Source organism: Cyclopterus lumpus, chromosome 22 (assembly GCF_009769545.1).
Source record: "Cyclopterus lumpus isolate fCycLum1 chromosome 22, fCycLum1.pri, whole genome shotgun sequence".
Lineage (NCBI taxonomy): Eukaryota > Metazoa > Chordata > Actinopteri > Perciformes > Cyclopteridae > Cyclopterus > Cyclopterus lumpus.
The window spans coordinates 675,481-692,009 of record NC_046987.1 but is presented as its reverse complement, the minus strand read 5'-3'; the positions used below and the strand labels follow the sequence as shown (position 1 = coordinate 692,009).

General features: G+C 39.9%; 1 protein-coding gene across 18 annotated transcripts in view; it reads right to left on the bottom strand.

Moving 5' to 3' along the window:
• The window catches only part of nrxn3a (neurexin 3a), a 140,520-nt gene that overhangs the window by 38,557 nt on the left and 85,434 nt on the right, over window positions 1–16,529 (bottom strand). For 16 of the 18 annotated variants that reach the window (XM_034525292.1, XM_034525296.1, XM_034525303.1 and 13 more), the window contains 3 exons: window positions 13,398–13,517; window positions 12,980–13,100; window positions 12,197–12,457 (listed from right to left, as the gene is read on the bottom strand). In XM_034525292.1, the coding sequence (XP_034381183.1) occupies window positions 12,197–12,457; window positions 12,980–13,100; window positions 13,398–13,517 (502 nt within the window). Of the gene's footprint in view, window positions 1–12,196; window positions 12,458–12,979; window positions 13,116–13,397; window positions 13,518–16,529 lie in introns of all 18 variants that reach the window. The other 2 variants (XM_034525301.1, XM_034525298.1) reach the window with 1 other exon arrangement.

Here is a 16,529-nt window from a genome sequence, read left to right as displayed (position 1 = left end):
GTCCAGAGACGACAAGTTAACGTTTGCCATTAATGGGATAAGTAGCTTGTGAAATAATTATGTACACGTCTAGTCCCTTCTTTTTGTTTTGCTAAGAATAAAATTATTATGGTCATGATTCTTATCATAGTTGGTTGGCTCAGTACCTATGGGGTCAGATCAGTCTCAATAATTGCAAATGCACACAGAGAGACTTACAAATGCAAACACAAAGATTTACAAATGCGCACAGAACAATTTACAAATAAATTAGACTCACAAATGCACGCAGAACGATCCACAAATACCTTTCCAACGCACACATAAATAAATTACGATTATAAAAATGTAAAAGAAAAAACACGAATAGATTTCTGCATTTCTATGTGGATTCTATTTGTTTGTGGATTTCTATGTATGTATTTGTCAATCGCACTGCATTTGTTTGTGATTTGCTTCACGTGTGTGTGGATTTATGAGACTCCCCTGCCGTGGCTAGATCCGCAAATGCGTTTTTTTTAACATAGATCAGATGTCGCCCTCATTTTCAGCCTGACACCAACATGAGCGCATCTCCCCCTCCCCTCCCCACGAGGCTGACAGCGTTACAGTTGCGCAATTTGCAGAGGGATACACAATTAATGTACATCCCCACCCCCATTGTTGTAAGTCATGACAACAAGGAAGTTGTTGTAAGTCATTGAAACTTCGGTTTAATCTTGTAAATCTTGGTGCTGCACGAATGACGCGAATAGAGCGAAGCAAAAAGTTTGCCCGCAGTCATTCAGACGTCGTCGGTGAAAGTCACCGAGCTGGGTGATGTTATGAACCCAAACACGAGGGCGTTAGATGTTCCGATGTTTATGGGATGTGCACAACCAGTATAAAGTAGAAATAGTGGATATTTCTGTTTCCACGGAGTAAAGCCACGGAGATAAGCCACGCCCCCTCTAAGGCGCAAATAAAGCGAATGACGCTCATGTGATTGGTTAAAAATGAGGGCGATATCTGATTGGCTACAGATAGGTCTGTTTAAAAAAAACGCATTTGCGGATCTATCCACGGCAGGGGAGTCTCATAAATCCACACACACATGTGAATCAATCCACAAACAAATGCAGTGCGATTGACAAATAAATAAACACAGACACGTCGTTCTGCGTGCATTTGTGAGTCTAATTTATTTTTAAATCCTTCTGTGTGCATTTGTAAATCAAACATTTGTAAATTGTTCTGTGCGCATTTGTAAATCTTTGTGTTTGCATTTGTAAGTCTCTCTGTGTGCATTTGCAATTATTGAGACTGATCTGACCCCATAAGTTCCTGCGTATAAGTCTTTACAGAAGGAATTTCTGAAACATTAATGGAGTGAATGAATGGGAATTTCACTTCCGGCTCTAGATTCAATTCTGATTAACAGTGTACCATCAGTACATTTAGGGGTCGGGTGTGTGTGAGTAGGTGAATGTTGACATGTAGTGTAAAGTGCTTTGAATGGTTGGAAGAGAAGAACAGTGAGGTATGAATACAAGTCCATTTACCATTAACATATACTGATAATGTTTGTACCTATAAAATGCACATTTCTCTTAACATTCCATTGCAAACTTAAAACACTTTCTTCTTGTGCGGGGTCGCTGAATAACATCCATCCATTCATTATCCATCTCAGGGTAATGGGGATTCTAAAGCTGATCACAGCTGTGGGTGAAGGCAGCTAGGTTCACCCTGGACAGGCCAGAGTATCGCAGGGCTGACACATAGAGTCAGACAACCATTCACACCTACGGGCCATTTAGAATAATCAATGACCGTAAGCTGCATGTCTTTGGACTGTGGGAGGAGGCTACACCACCGGGCAGCCCAAGCTGGATAACATTGTTGTAAATTCTGACGGCAAAAAGTATAATTTTGGATGGCAATCGTTGCCGGTATTCCCTGCTGGCCTCACCTGATTTTAATGTACTGCTCTTGTTTGCTAAAATCTTATCTGGTTAGCCATCTACCATCTCCCTGATGTGAATGCAGCATAACACACTTCCTGAAAATGATGTAGTGTATCATCAAATCACTGTAGACAAAAGATTATTTGTACAACTCGTCAGGAGGTTTGGTAGCTATGTTAATTCTCTAAAATGCAAAGCCATTAAACAATATTCAAAAGATCTCTTGACTCCCCCAGCAGGAGAGCCAAGATGGAAGATTATTCAATCACTCAATCTGGGAAAACTCAGGCTAACCAGCAACACGAGACATCTTTAAAGAGACCTGGCTCCATTGTTGCATCCCAGATCAAGCTGCACATGACGGGTGAATCACAGGACAACTCATGACTCTGGTGGTACATCATAATGTTGGTGCTTAAACATAGTTTGTCAAAGTTAATGGAGAATGTTTATCCTAATGTTATGATAAAAGGCAGGACATATTATCTGCCCAAAGAATTGTTTTGTTGCTGCCGTTTGTTTTATGTCAGGTTTTTACTTGTGTAGTAATTGACTAAAACTGCATATCATTGTGCAACCGTAAGTTGCTTATTGATAATAAATAATAAATCATCCTTGAATCCATAAAAACTGACCAGTTTTGAACACAGTTTTAATGACTTACAGACATTGCCTTGTCAATAGACTCTAAACCAGGTCTAACTGTTATTCCTTCCAAAGACAAGCGTAAACTGTGTGGGAATGTGCATCAATTGTCATCAAGTGACATAAATTGGTTAAAAAGTTTTAATAAAAACAGTTTTTATTGTATCTTTCTCTGCAGCCTTGTGAAGGCAGTGTTAGGTTGTAGTGGATTTTATATATATTTGCACATGTAGATAAGAGAAGTTTATGTTTTAAATTAATACATAAAGGAAGATATGATAATTAATTTGGGATATTATGAGGAATATTCTGGAGGAATGTATTGTGAAACATAAGAGAGGATCACTGTTTTATTATTCTGTTTTAATGACAAATGTAATGATTAACTGTATGATGCATGAGAATGAATGAATGTTTTATTGTTTAGACAATAGTTAAAATGGATGCCGATTGAAACCTAATGTGTTGCTTTTATTCGGAAGGCAGGATAATAGGGTTTTATTGTGAAGGGGAACTTCCTGTCCTTGACCGGAAGAGTGAGCTTTGACCTCGCCTGTTTACTAATTGGCGTAGCGAGTAGAACTGCGGCATCCTTTGAACTGACCAATGGAACTAACCTGTAGGTGTGAATTCATTTGCATGACCATACTAATAGCCGAGCATTTGTTCTGGGGACATGGTTCTACTGGTCTGGAGACTCGAGACAGCCCCGGTCTGTGGCTCCCTGGGAGCTGCACTCCGTCTGTGGAGAGTTCCTCCTTTCTGGCCCCACAATCGTGAACGCTACATGAGTATTATCTTTGCCATTAAATATTGTTAAACTTTAACTCGAATCCTGAATTTCCTGTGGCCACGGGACCCGGAGCTTTGAACACGAATCTTACAGCAGTAAGACAGTTTTGTTGAAAATCTGCAGCCTTTTGTTTAGTGATCCAGTTAATAATTAACTAACTGGATCACTGATGTGTGTGTGTGTGTGTGTGTGTGTGTGTTTGTGTATAATACACACACACACACACATATATTAAAAGAAACTTAAATCTGCAATAACAGCTATAAGCCACTTGGGGCAGCAGAAACAATCCCCTTTTAATTTGATATGGTCGTCATGTTAGCAAATGGTTGCTTATTCACAGATCCAGCTGATCCAACATGAATCACAATATTAAAGCTGCTAGCAGCGATGAGCGGGTCCTCGCTCATTCGCGCCAGTCGGGGTCGCCGGCCCGCTCGGCCGAGAACGCAGGGCCAACGGTCGAACTTTTTACCTTTTGTCGCGTAATGCTGATTTTCTTACGCCAATAGGTGGCGCTTCGACTGTGAGTGAAAATAAGATTGTCGATATCCTCAGACCGTGAATTGTAATAAGCATGACAAGTTTGGGGCAGATTTGAGCAAGTCCAGTTGAGCTAGTAGGTGGCACTTCAAATAAAAGTGAAAGTAAGCTTGTCGATATCCTCAGGCCGTGACTTGTGACAAGCACAACATGTTTGGGGCAGATTAGAGCAAGTCTAGTTGAGCCAGTAGTTAGCGCAATAAGAATGTGAACATATACATGCGTCATGTGTATCTACGTGAAGTGTAGACCATGTTGTGTACATTTCATGTGAATCTGATGCATTTTAGGCTTATTTGTTTTGGCCAGTAGGTGGCGCTTTGAGAATGTGAACATATAGATGCATCATGTGTCTATACCACATTCAGAGTTTTTATCAAGTTTAGTCCTTACAACTGATAAGGTTATTATTGTAGCAGATTTTAATATTCATGTGGATATATATTGATAATGATTGCCTTAGTGCTGCATTTATCTCATTGTTGGACTCGATTGGCTTCTGTCAGAGAGTACAGAAACCCACTCACTGCTTTGGCCACACCCTCGACCTTGTTCTTGCATATGGCATTGACATTGAGCATTTGGAGGTCTTCCCACAGAACCCTCTTCTGTCAGACCATTACCTCATAACTTTTGAGTTTATACTCCCGGAGTATACACCGTTAGTCAAAAGTTTCTACACCAGATGTCTAACTGACAGTGCTGTAGCTAAATTTAAAGAAGCGATTCCTTCTGCATTTGATTCAATACCACGTCTCAATGTGACGGAGGACTCCTGTGCTAACTTTAGTTCTTCCCAGATTGATCATCTTGTCGATAGTGCTACAGGCTCACTGAGAATGACACTAGACTTGATAGCCATCTGAAGAAGAAGACGGTGAGGCAAAGGAGGTTTGCTCCCTGGTATAACCCTCAGACCCGCGACCTAAAGCAAACTTCACGAAAGCAAACTTCACGAAAGCATATGGCGTTCCACCAATCTGGAAGAATCACGCTTAGTTTGGTGAGATAGCCTTAAAACATATAAAAAGGCTCTCCGTAATGCCAGAGCAGCCTATTACTCATCAGTAATAGAGAAAAATAAGAACAACCCCAGGGTTATCTTTAGCACTGTAGCCAGGCTGACAGAGAGTCACAGCTCTGTGGAGCCGTGTATTCCAATAGACCTCAGTAGTAATGACTTCATGAATTTCTTTAATGAAAAGATTTTAACTATCAGAGGCAAGATTGATGATCTCTTGCCCTCAACCACTGCCGATCTGTCATCAAGAGGAGTGGCCTTGGAAACGGCTGTATGCCCTGGTGTATATTTGGATAGCTTTTCTCCCATTAACCTAGACCAATTGTCCTCAACAGTTTCTACTTCTAAACCGTCTACCTGTATCTTAGACCCCATCCCAATGAGGCTGCTTAAAGACGTGTTACCTTTAATCGGCACCTCTCTGCTGGATATTATTAATGTGTCTTTGCTAACAGGCCATGTACCACATTCCTTTAAAGTAGCTGTAATAAAACCTCTCCTGAAAAAGCCAACTCTTAATCCAGAGGTGTTGGCTAACTACAGACCAATCTCTAACCTTCCCTTCCTCTCTAAGATCCTTGAGAAAGTAGTTGCAAATCAGTTGTGCGACTTTCTACATCAGAATAGTTTATTTGAGGAGTTTCAGTCAGGATTTAGAAAACACCACAGCACAGAGACAGCACTTGTGTAAATTACAAATGACCTCCTAATTGCATCTGATAAAGGACTCATCTCCGTACTGGTATTATCATGACATCCTATTACAGAGATTGGATCAGTCGATTGGCATTTCAGGTACCGCACTAAGTTGGTTTAAATACTATTTTTCAGATCGATCTCAATTTGTATTTGTAAACGATGAAGCCTCAATGACCACCAACGTTAATCACGGAGTTCCACAAGGTTCTGTGCTTGGACCAATTCTATTTACCTTATATATGCTTCCTTTGGGCAACATTATCAGGAAACACTGCATAAATTGTCATTGCTATGCAGAAGATAGTCAATTATATCTATCGATCAACCAGCTCGCTAAAATTCAAGAATGTCTTCAAGACATAAAAACATGGATGACCTGCAACTTCCTGATGTTAAACTCAGACAAAAATGAAGTTATTTTACTCGGCCCTGAACACCTCAGAGATCAATTATCTGGTGATGTGGTTTCTGTAGATGGCATTGCCCTGGCATCCAACACCACTGTAAAGAATCTCGGCGTTATCTTTGACAGGGACTTGTCCTTTAACTCCCACGCTAAGCAAATCTCAATGACTGCATTTTTAAATCTATGTAAAACATTTCAAAAATCAGGTACATCTTGTCCCAAAAAGATGCAGAAAAGCTGGTTCACGTGTTTGTTACTTCCAGACTAGATTACTGCAACTCCTTATTATCTGGCTGCTCTAATAAGTCTCTTAAGTCCTGGCAACGGGGACGCTGGCGAAATCTAACGCCGCTCCGTCTAGGACTGTTTTTATTTGTTTTTTTCCAACTTTTCTTTTCCAATTTAACATTCATTTGAATTATTTTTTATTTTATCTAACAGTGAAGCCATTCTTCTGAGTTAATTATTCTGCAAATCTTGGATTGTTTTGTGATTGTCGTTGGCTCCTGCTCTCCAACACTGCGATCTGCCAACGGGCCAGCCGACTCCCTGCTGGATGCTCTCCACCGCTGCCGCCTGGACAATCCTGGATTAGGATTGTTTTGTGTTAATGTTGGACTTTGGATCCGTCTGCTGGATTTGGCTTGCTCGACCGGCACCGAAGCAGCAGTTGGACAGTCTCTCTTCGCCGGTGCAGGGCTCACCTGTCTGGGGCTCCTGTGGCTCATCTCCGCGCTCTGTAGCTGGACAGCCTGCTCTGGTGTCCCCCGCGAGGCACACCCGTTCGGACCGGTCCGCTGTCGCCCTGACAGCGCTCCTGGACGCTCGCCTGTGCCCGCGGACTGCTGTCAGCTGGGAGGACGCCGCCTCTCTACTATGCCCATGCCCACCGATGTCCGGCTGCCGACTGGCTGGCCTGCTGCTGATATCCGACGCCATCCGGCTGGTTTCCCCATCTCCAGCGAAGCTACTGCCGGCGTGCTCCGCTCCTCTGCCCCAGCTGCGCTGGCTCTGTGGCTTCACCATTGATTGCATCCTCCCCGGCTGGCATGGTTCTGCAGTATTCCACCTCGCAGCTCCTCGGGCTCAACAACTTCTCTTCTCCTCCGTTCATCTCAGCCATCAAGGCACTCGGACTCCTTCGTCGGCCCCGTTACATCCACAGAGCCTCCCGCAGAAAGTTTGTTTACTCCTGGCCTGATCGCTCCACGCTTTCCATCCCCTCCCTCTGGTCGGCCGAGCGCATTGCTGCAGCTCGTCATCGCAACAAAAGTCCCCAAGAGCGAGATGGTGGCACGAAAGTAGGAACTGTTACAGCTCCCCCACCACCCTCTACTCTTCCTGCTGACTCCACACCCCAAAACCGGACTGGTACACCTTTTATTACCTCCATTAGTCCCTACCGCATACCCACTGCAGCACGCTCAGTGGCATATCCCGCTGCTGCTAACCATAATAATTTGATTAGAGTTCCCCTGCAACATCCCTCACTACCTCCAATTAATAGGATTCTGGCAAATGTTGGTCTTTTAAATATCAGATCACTAAATAATAAGTCTTTTTTATGCCACAATTTTATTACTGATAATAAACTGGACTTTTTTGTCATCACAGAAACTTGGTTATCTGAGGGAGATTGTAGACCTCTTATAGAGGCAACCCTCCCTGATTTTACCCACCTTCATCAACCCCGGCTGTCAGGCAGGGGAGGGGGGGTTTGCTATTATTCACAGAAAAGGTTTCAAATGCTCTCCCATTTCACATGGTAACTATACATCTTTTGAACATCTTGGTGCCATGGTTAACTCTGAAGACCCTGTCATAATTGTTATAATCTACAGATCGCCAAAGTCTAACAGTGTTTTCATCCAAATTTGCCGAACTTTTAGCCTATTTTATGTCACAATATGACAACATTCTTATTTTAGGGGATTTTAACATACATGTCTGCTGCCCATCTCAGACTCTTGTCAAAGATTTTATGGACACTTTGGAATCTTTTAACCTACTCAACTTTTAACCTTACTCAATATAACAGCCGACATATTCAAAGGGTCACATCCTCGACCTCGTCCTGTATAATGGTCTCAGCCCTGAAAACTTTAAAATTAAGGATATCTGTGTGTCTAATCACAAAGCAATTTTATTCAGTGTGGTTTTATCCCAACTTCCCACAACTCACAGTACACCTGCTCGTTGCCGGGTTTTTAATTCAATGTCTGCTAGCAAATTTTCAGAGCGTTTTACTGCTGCTTCTTTAACTGCTTTTAATCCACATTCTGATACTGAGGAGCTGGTCTCTCTTTTTAATCATACCTGTCAGACTGTCCTGGACTCTGTTGCCCCCTACAAGGTCAACAAGTTAAACAGAACACCACAGCCCTGGCTAAATGAATCCACCAAAGAACTTAAGAGAGACTGTAGGAGAAAGGAAAGAAAATGGAAAAAAACTGCCCTCCACATATTTTATAATATTTGGAAAGAGGCAATGAATAACTATCAAAAGGCAGTTAAAGAATCAAAAACCTCTTTCTTCTCCAATTTAATTCTAAACAATCATTCAAACCCCAGAGTCTTATTCAAGGTCATAGACAAGGTCATAAACCCCTCCCCCTGTCATTTTATTGATGCCTCACAAGAGATGTGTGAGAAGTTTTTACATTATTTCAATAATAAGGTAAATGAAATAAGACAACAAATTACCCCCCCAACCCAAGTTTTCCATACCATTCAAAACTATTTTAGTCATTTTCAGCCTGTATCATTGCCCTTTTTATCCCAACTTTTATCACACATGAAATCAGCCACATGCAGCCTTGATTTTATTCCTACTAAATTTCTCAAAGAGGTTATTGGCACTGTAGTGCCCAGTATTTTATTTAATTATAAATAGCTCCTTAGCAAGTGGTACTTTCCCATCGATTTTTAAACATGCAATCGTACAACCTCTTTTAAAGAAACCTAAGCTTGATCCTTCTGTTGTTTCCAATTTGAGGCCAATTTCAAAACTTCCATTTTTATCAAAAGTGTTAGAAAAAGTGGTTTCAACACAACTCCTAGCTTTTATGCATCATAATAATATATTTGAGAAATTTCAGTCAGGTTTTAGAGCACTTCATAGCACAGAAACTGCCCTCCTCAAGGTAACTAATGACCTCCTTTTAGCAGCAGACAGGGGGGAGAGTGCCGTTTTAATTCTTTTAGACCTTAGTACAGCTTTTGATACTGTAGATCACACCATTTTAATCGATCGCCTCAAAACCTGGGTTGGCATCAAGGACACTGCACTTGGCTGGTTTTATTCTTACATTTTAGAAAGATCGTAGTCGGTCACCATAGGTAATCACTCGTCTTCCACGACTCACACTACCTGTGGTGTACCACAAGGTTCAATTTTAGGTCCACTTTTATTTTCTATCTACATGCTTCCACTCGGCCAAATCCTCCAGCGACACAATGTATCTTTTCATTGCTATGCAGACGACACACAGATATACCTTCCGCTGAGACCTGGTGACCCAGAGAGCTTGGCTGCTGTCTTAGATTGTCTCTCTGACGTTAACTGCTGGATGGCTCAAAATTTTCTTCAGCTCAATCCAAATCAGAAGTCATATTATTCAGTTCCCCAAACAATAACACCAGTTTTATCAAGAGTCAACTTGGTCCCCTGGCTGCTTATTTAAAACCTGTTGCCAGAAATTTGGGTGTAATGTTTGACACTCAATTAAATTTTGAATCACAGATCAAAAAAATTGTCCAGTCCTGCTTCTTTCAATTAAGAATAATCTCAAAAATCAAACCCATATTGTCACGCTCCGATGCACTCATTTTCTCTCGACTCGACTACTGCAACTAGCTCCTTTCCGGCATAAATCAAAAATCCATCTCCCGCCTCCAACTAGTCCAGAATGCAGCAGCTCGGCTTCTGACTGGTTCTAACAGACGGCATCACATGACTCCAGCCCTGGCCTCTCTCCACTGGCTCCCTGTTCGTTTTAGAATTGATTTTAAGATTTTGCTGATCACTTTTAAAGCACGCCTGGGTCTGGCCCCAAGATACATCATTGAAATGTTAGCCCCATATGAGCCAGCTCGCAGCCTTAGATCCTCCGGTGGGGCCCTTAACTTTATTGTTATTGTAATATTGTTAATCAAAGGGTGACCGTGCTTTTGCCATCAGAGCCCCTCGACTTTGGAACGACCTAACCCTAACGACTTGAGGGGATAAGACTAGCAGAATCAGTAGCTTCTTTTAAATCACTTCTTAAAACCCATTTTATAGAAATGCTTTTAAGTGATGTCGTCCTTTTATGCAGTTTCCCCTATTTTAGTTTGTCTGTTCTGCTTTGTATTTGTAATTTTCTATTCCTCTATTGTGTTCATTGCCTCATGTATTTTCTGAAATGTTTACTTGTATTGATATGTTTTTACCTTGCTTATATGTAGAGCACTTTGTAAACTCTGTTTTTAAAGGTGCTATATAAATAAATGTATTATTATTATTATTAAGTCCCTCCAGTTAATCCAGAATGCTGCAGCTTGTGTACTCACAACTACTAAGAAAAGAGATCACATTGCTCCTGTATTAGCTGCTTTGCACTGGCTCCCTGTAAAATCAAGAATCACATTTAAAAGTGTTCTCCTCACCTACAAAGCCTTGATTGGTCCACCAATCAATGTGATATTGGGCTATACAAAATAAACTGAATTGAATTGAATCATGTAAATTAAAGGTAAAAAAAAAAGTGATGCAAAAATTAACCCTGGCCTGGATTTGAACACAGGTCCACCGCTCACAAGGCAATTACATAGAGCACTACACCACCAATCTGATGAAAAGACTTGAGCCGTTCACAGACATTATTGTCTAAAACTTGTCATTTTATTTTTTTCTTACCATTTGTAAGATAATGTGTGTGTTTTATTGTCTTCTGCAGGAGCAAATAAATGCTGGAAAAGAAATCATGATCCGAGTAAACTTCTTCCTGCCCTATATAAATCTGTTACATATATATATATATATATATATATATATATATATATATATATATATATATATATATATATATAACTTGTCTATAGTTATATATATATATATATATATATATATAACTTGTCTATAGTTATATATACTGGTTTTTTTTTTAGGTGTTCCTATGACAATTTCAAATGTTTCTTCTTGGAAATGTGTACAGGCCTTGACTGGCATCATGCATGATTATATTTGGAAAAGATTGGTTTAGTTAAAGTAACAGTCTTTAAAATAACAAAACACACAAAGTGGGCATTTCTTTGAGTCCACATAACGACAAGTGAGAAGCGGTGAAAAGTCTGTTTCAGATCATCCTGGAAAGAAGATTGAAGTCGATCGGATCATTTTTGTGGGAGATAACCGTAAATGTATAACGGTGAAAAGTGACAAAAACGAGCGAAAAACGCATTTTACCATGTTAAGGGATGCAATATGCACATATGCTGCAAATTTCGAGTGATTAGTCCCAATATTGTTGAAGCTATGAGCATTGAAAAACAACAAACAAGACACCCCCCTAAGAGGTTCATTGGGCCATAGATCCTTACGACAATGAGATATCAAAACATGGTTGACATATTCTAGGTCAGCTTGCTCTAATGATCTGATTGATGTACATTTTTGTATGATTTGGACCCAGCAATTATGTGTTTTTCACAAAATTCAAAATGTCGGAAAATCTAAGTAGGCTTTTTTGTAGAGCAGGTGGAGATGGACATGTGTGAACAATTTCAAGTCAATCGGACATTCTGGGTGAGGGGCGTCCCCGGTCAAACTTTGAGTGGGTGCTAGAGAGCAACTAAACAATAAGAAAATGTGATCCTTTATCATACGTCTATTTTCACCAAGCCTGACAAGCTTGCCAAATTTGGTGACTTTTCCAGGTTGCTAAGTACCCCTAATATGCGCCCAATGTTCTAGAATCTGAGCGAATTCAATAGGGTCCTCTCGAACTGACTTCGTCAGTCGCTCTGACCCTAATAAGGCTCCCTAAAGAACGAGGACCTGCAGATTCATATGATAATTCTATGTAGGGTCATCACTATGAGCGATTTCTTTATATTGTCATGTCATACATTGTTATTACGAATGTGTAAAACGTTAACAAGACTCCTTTCAAAATAAAACTTACCCTTTTACCAGTTCTACAGCGATAAAATCATTGCCATCTCCAGAGTTGAAGATTATGAAGCCGTCTGGGGAGGTTGTTTTGAACTGGAAGAAGAGGTGCATGGATGTGTAGGCCTGTAGGGTGGCCAGGCTCAGATAGCTGCTCTTCGATTTGAAGGTGACAGGGTCGGCGATGATGGAACGAATCCCAAAGCGTGCATTGAGCTCGCAATAATCAATGTCACCATTCTTGCACAGGTCAATGTAGAGCATGCCGTTAAATCTGAGGAAAGGACAGGAAGAGGCATTTGACATGATTGACTTAAAAATAAGTCCTTCAAAGCCTGGTAAACAGATTTTACTCAAGGATAACTGAAAGCAAAGAAAACAAAGTTTAGGGTATGAGAGACCCTTAACTTTCTTGAGAAAATAAAGCAATTGACCGTTTTAGCCATTTGGGGACAGAAGAAGTGGCGAACAAGCTGGCAAACATACTTCCTGACGAATCTTATATATTACAAAGTAATTAATCATATTTAAATATTTGAATTTTAAAAAATCATCATATTTTGTCTTGTGTCTTATGTTAACCCCCAAGCAAACATAAGTCTCACATTAACTAAACACTTTAATTTGGACCCCACCAACTCCTGAGAAAAATATCTGGCTCTTTAGTTACTGCGCTTTAAATGTGCCTTATGTAGATAGGGAGCATACTGAGATTAACGCAAACAGTAAAACCATAAAAATTTATTAATTAGTAAAACGTTAAATATATACTAATAACAGTTGGTTATCAAAGTACCTAAGGCTCTGCAGATGACCAATGAAGCTGGATGGGATGCTGGAAACAAATCGACGCTCTGTCATGATGCCTGTTTCGATGTTGTGGAACTCCAGGCGAGTGTGGTCGCCCACCATTTGGCCTGAAGATGGGGAGGGTGGAGGGGATGGGTTGAAAAGAAAGACAAAAAGGAAAAGAAAAGAGAACACTGTCTGACACTAACACAAAAGGGCTGATTTAAGGAGAAAATTACATTAACATTATTAGATGGATGCAAAGTGCCATAACAGCTTACATAGCTACATTATTTCTTTGAAGAACAATTACATACTGATTATTTGTCTCTATGGCAACACACCACAGCATGGTGTAATACCACTGACAAGGCAACACTAAGAGCATTCCTTCAAGCATGAACCGAGTTGATGCAGGTAAGTACCTTCTGCTACATCATCGTCAACAGTTAGCTTGTAGGTTTTGCCGCGACGTACCACTCGCACAGTATGCCATTCATTATCATTGAGCTTTTGCCCGGCATACAGGGTCTCCGGTCCCTTGCCTGAGAACAATGGTCAATCACAAAGTTAAAGACATCCTGAGGCTCAAACCAAACCGTTGTTTTCCCAACTGTCAGCCTTGACTTATTAGCAGATTTCTACAAGCAGCTTAGCTTAGCTTGAAAATGGCTTTAAATATAGTTAATTATGCCTTGGGGAAACAAAGGTTTAGTTTAATCAGTGAAATACAGAGAAAAAACACACAAAATACTTGAAATCTATAATTCTGATAGAATACACCTCACCACTATAATGCCGAAAAGAAAGAAAGGACAAATTGCTTTTACTCATCATAGGCTTTCAAAAAAGATATTTTTTACACTTAATCCCTTCCTTGGCATCTTTATTCCTCTCTTCATTGCTTCTTCTGACCATGAATTCTAAATCAAAACTACTAATATAACCTGCCGGTTTGAAGCCTCCAGTTTGTCGATTTCGCTATTGCAATTTGAGTTACGACCTTCGCCATGTTTTTGTTGCAACTAATGAACAAAAGTTACCATATTGGAATAAAGATGAGTGCCATAAAGACACCGTATCTGGCTCTAGTAGTGGCAGCAACCTGTCAATCACAGTTGACCCCCCTTCCCGAAAGCATACTCTGCTTTATGGTCTGTTTGACCCTATATGGACCACCATTTACTAAATGAACATCACGCTGAATTGAAGAAGACTTGAAACTAGAGACCACAAACTCATGTTTACAATATTTAGAGGGAATAAATCAAGAGAGAAGTAGAGTCATTTTTATCATAGACTTCTATACAACCAGAGGAGTTTATTCCCTCTGCAGAACCGGAAGTTGCTGCATGATCCCAAAACAGAAGTTAAGTGGCGGTAAAAAGGTGGTTTTCAATCCCCCACTTAACACTACTCCACTACATCGTAGAGGTAAATATTGTAATTATTACTCCACTAGATTTGTCTTACAGCTTTAGTCACTTTTCAGAGGACAGTTTTTCATCTCCAGTGAAAACTACATATATACAGATGTGTTAATGTTGAATGTATGTGATAAACTGAAGGATGTGTTCCTTTATAGGTTGGGAACATTATTCTACTTCTTCAGCTACATAAACTCTTTAAAAAGCCTCTAGGATCAGCTAGAAAATGCAATGTCACAAAGCTACTGGGTAGGCAGATGGCCGCCTACCTAGGGCCCGGTTCTGCACAAGCTTTTTACCCCTTAGAGGGGAGTTTCTCTAAGTGGTTCCTTTTAGGGGAACCACTTAGCATGTTTAACATGTTTCAAGATAACTTCTGTTATGAGCTGATGCTATAGAAAGAAACTGAATCTAATTAAATTAACACTAATCTTACTTTACCCCCAAGTTTAAACCTACAGGAGATGTCCTACCGAATTGTAACTTCAAGCAGAGATGATTTTTGACTAAATTCTTGTTTTATTTTTTTCATTATTGTTGTTCCTCAATACAGAGAATTTAACAACCCAAAAGTGTGGTGGTGGTAACCAAAAACTGTTTTTATTTGTATTTCTTACAAAAGCACAGATCTCTAATCTTTTATTATCCTAATCCATGATATATGTGTGTATATATACTGTATATAGCGTAACAGAAATAACTGATAAGAAGTTACAAATCTCAATGGCCTCATTATGAGTAAAAGCAATCTGTAGTATAATTATAAACAACTTTATGTTGCAGCAGACACACTTGTAATTGCAAAGAAAATCAACATTTCTAAACTTTGACTGGGTAGAATGCAACTTGACATAATACATTGGATTAGATCATATTTTCTGTCCTGCATATTCTGCGTAATTTGGGAATTCAGATTCAACATTCAGTTAATAATATTTAGCTACTGTTTAAGTATTGTAATCTGCCATTTCTCTCTGTTGGGACTATGAGGACGTTACCATCATGGTATTGTTGTTGCATCTGTTTTGTTTCAGCCATGCTGGTAAGGTTTAGGTTACAACTGAGTTTTTCAGCTGGGATCAAATGTATTTTTATTGATTACATGCACATAGACTGTGCACTGGACTCCAAGTACATTTTTTTTTAAACATTCCCCTTAGCCAGGTTAATTCTGTATGTTGCCTTTTCTTTTGAATGTATCAACTGTCTAAATAACTGCACTTATACTGACTAAGTTTACATGCACCAAATATTAAATTTTTTTCTGAAAAAGACTAGATATATTCCACTTATATTCTCGTTTACATGCAGCCGTTTATATTCTGATTAACCAAAAAAGAGCCCATGACACATCCTCATCACTGAGGCCAGTGAATCCCATGTCGACGCCATTTCCGGCTGTGTTTGATGGGTCGATACTCTAACATATTGTTTTTCACGTCATAATATAGACAAATTAAAAAGCAGGAGCCATTGTGCTATTTTGCTTCTTTGCTGGACCAAGTGAAAAAAGCCTCCTTTTTGTCATTCCTTCAACCACCTTCTTGAAAAAGTCAGCATTTCGATACTTGCGCATTTCCCAAAAGCTGTTGATATCCAAGTCTCATCATGCTTAAAAGTAGGTGTGTTTCAACTCCAGCTTTGTAAACATACAGAGCTGATCGTAAACAAAGAGAGGCCGTGCGTCGCACAGAGCGATAGAAAACGCTATTGAGACACATATTGTGAATTCGCTGTATAAATACTCCTAAAACCTGAATAATATCACACGTCTCAATGAGAAAAAGATAGAATAAGGCCTAATTCTGAATATCTAGACTGAATATGATGTTTATGAATCATGTTAAATTTGCAATATTGTCAGTCAGAATAAAAGTGGAATATGAGTGTGCATGTAAACGTAGTCATTGTGGTAGATGTCTAATGGAATGAGGCTTCTCATTTGTGGCATGAATACTGTTACATGCACTACTCAACATTTTTTATTGGTGCGCTATAGTGAAATGTATCCGTCATTCATAGAAATTACTCGTTCTTTATAACTAACATTACTGGATGGAAGCAATTATGTTACACATCGATAGGGTCAGTGTTAAGGTTATATGGTCTGTGGAGGTGCACATAGGCAGA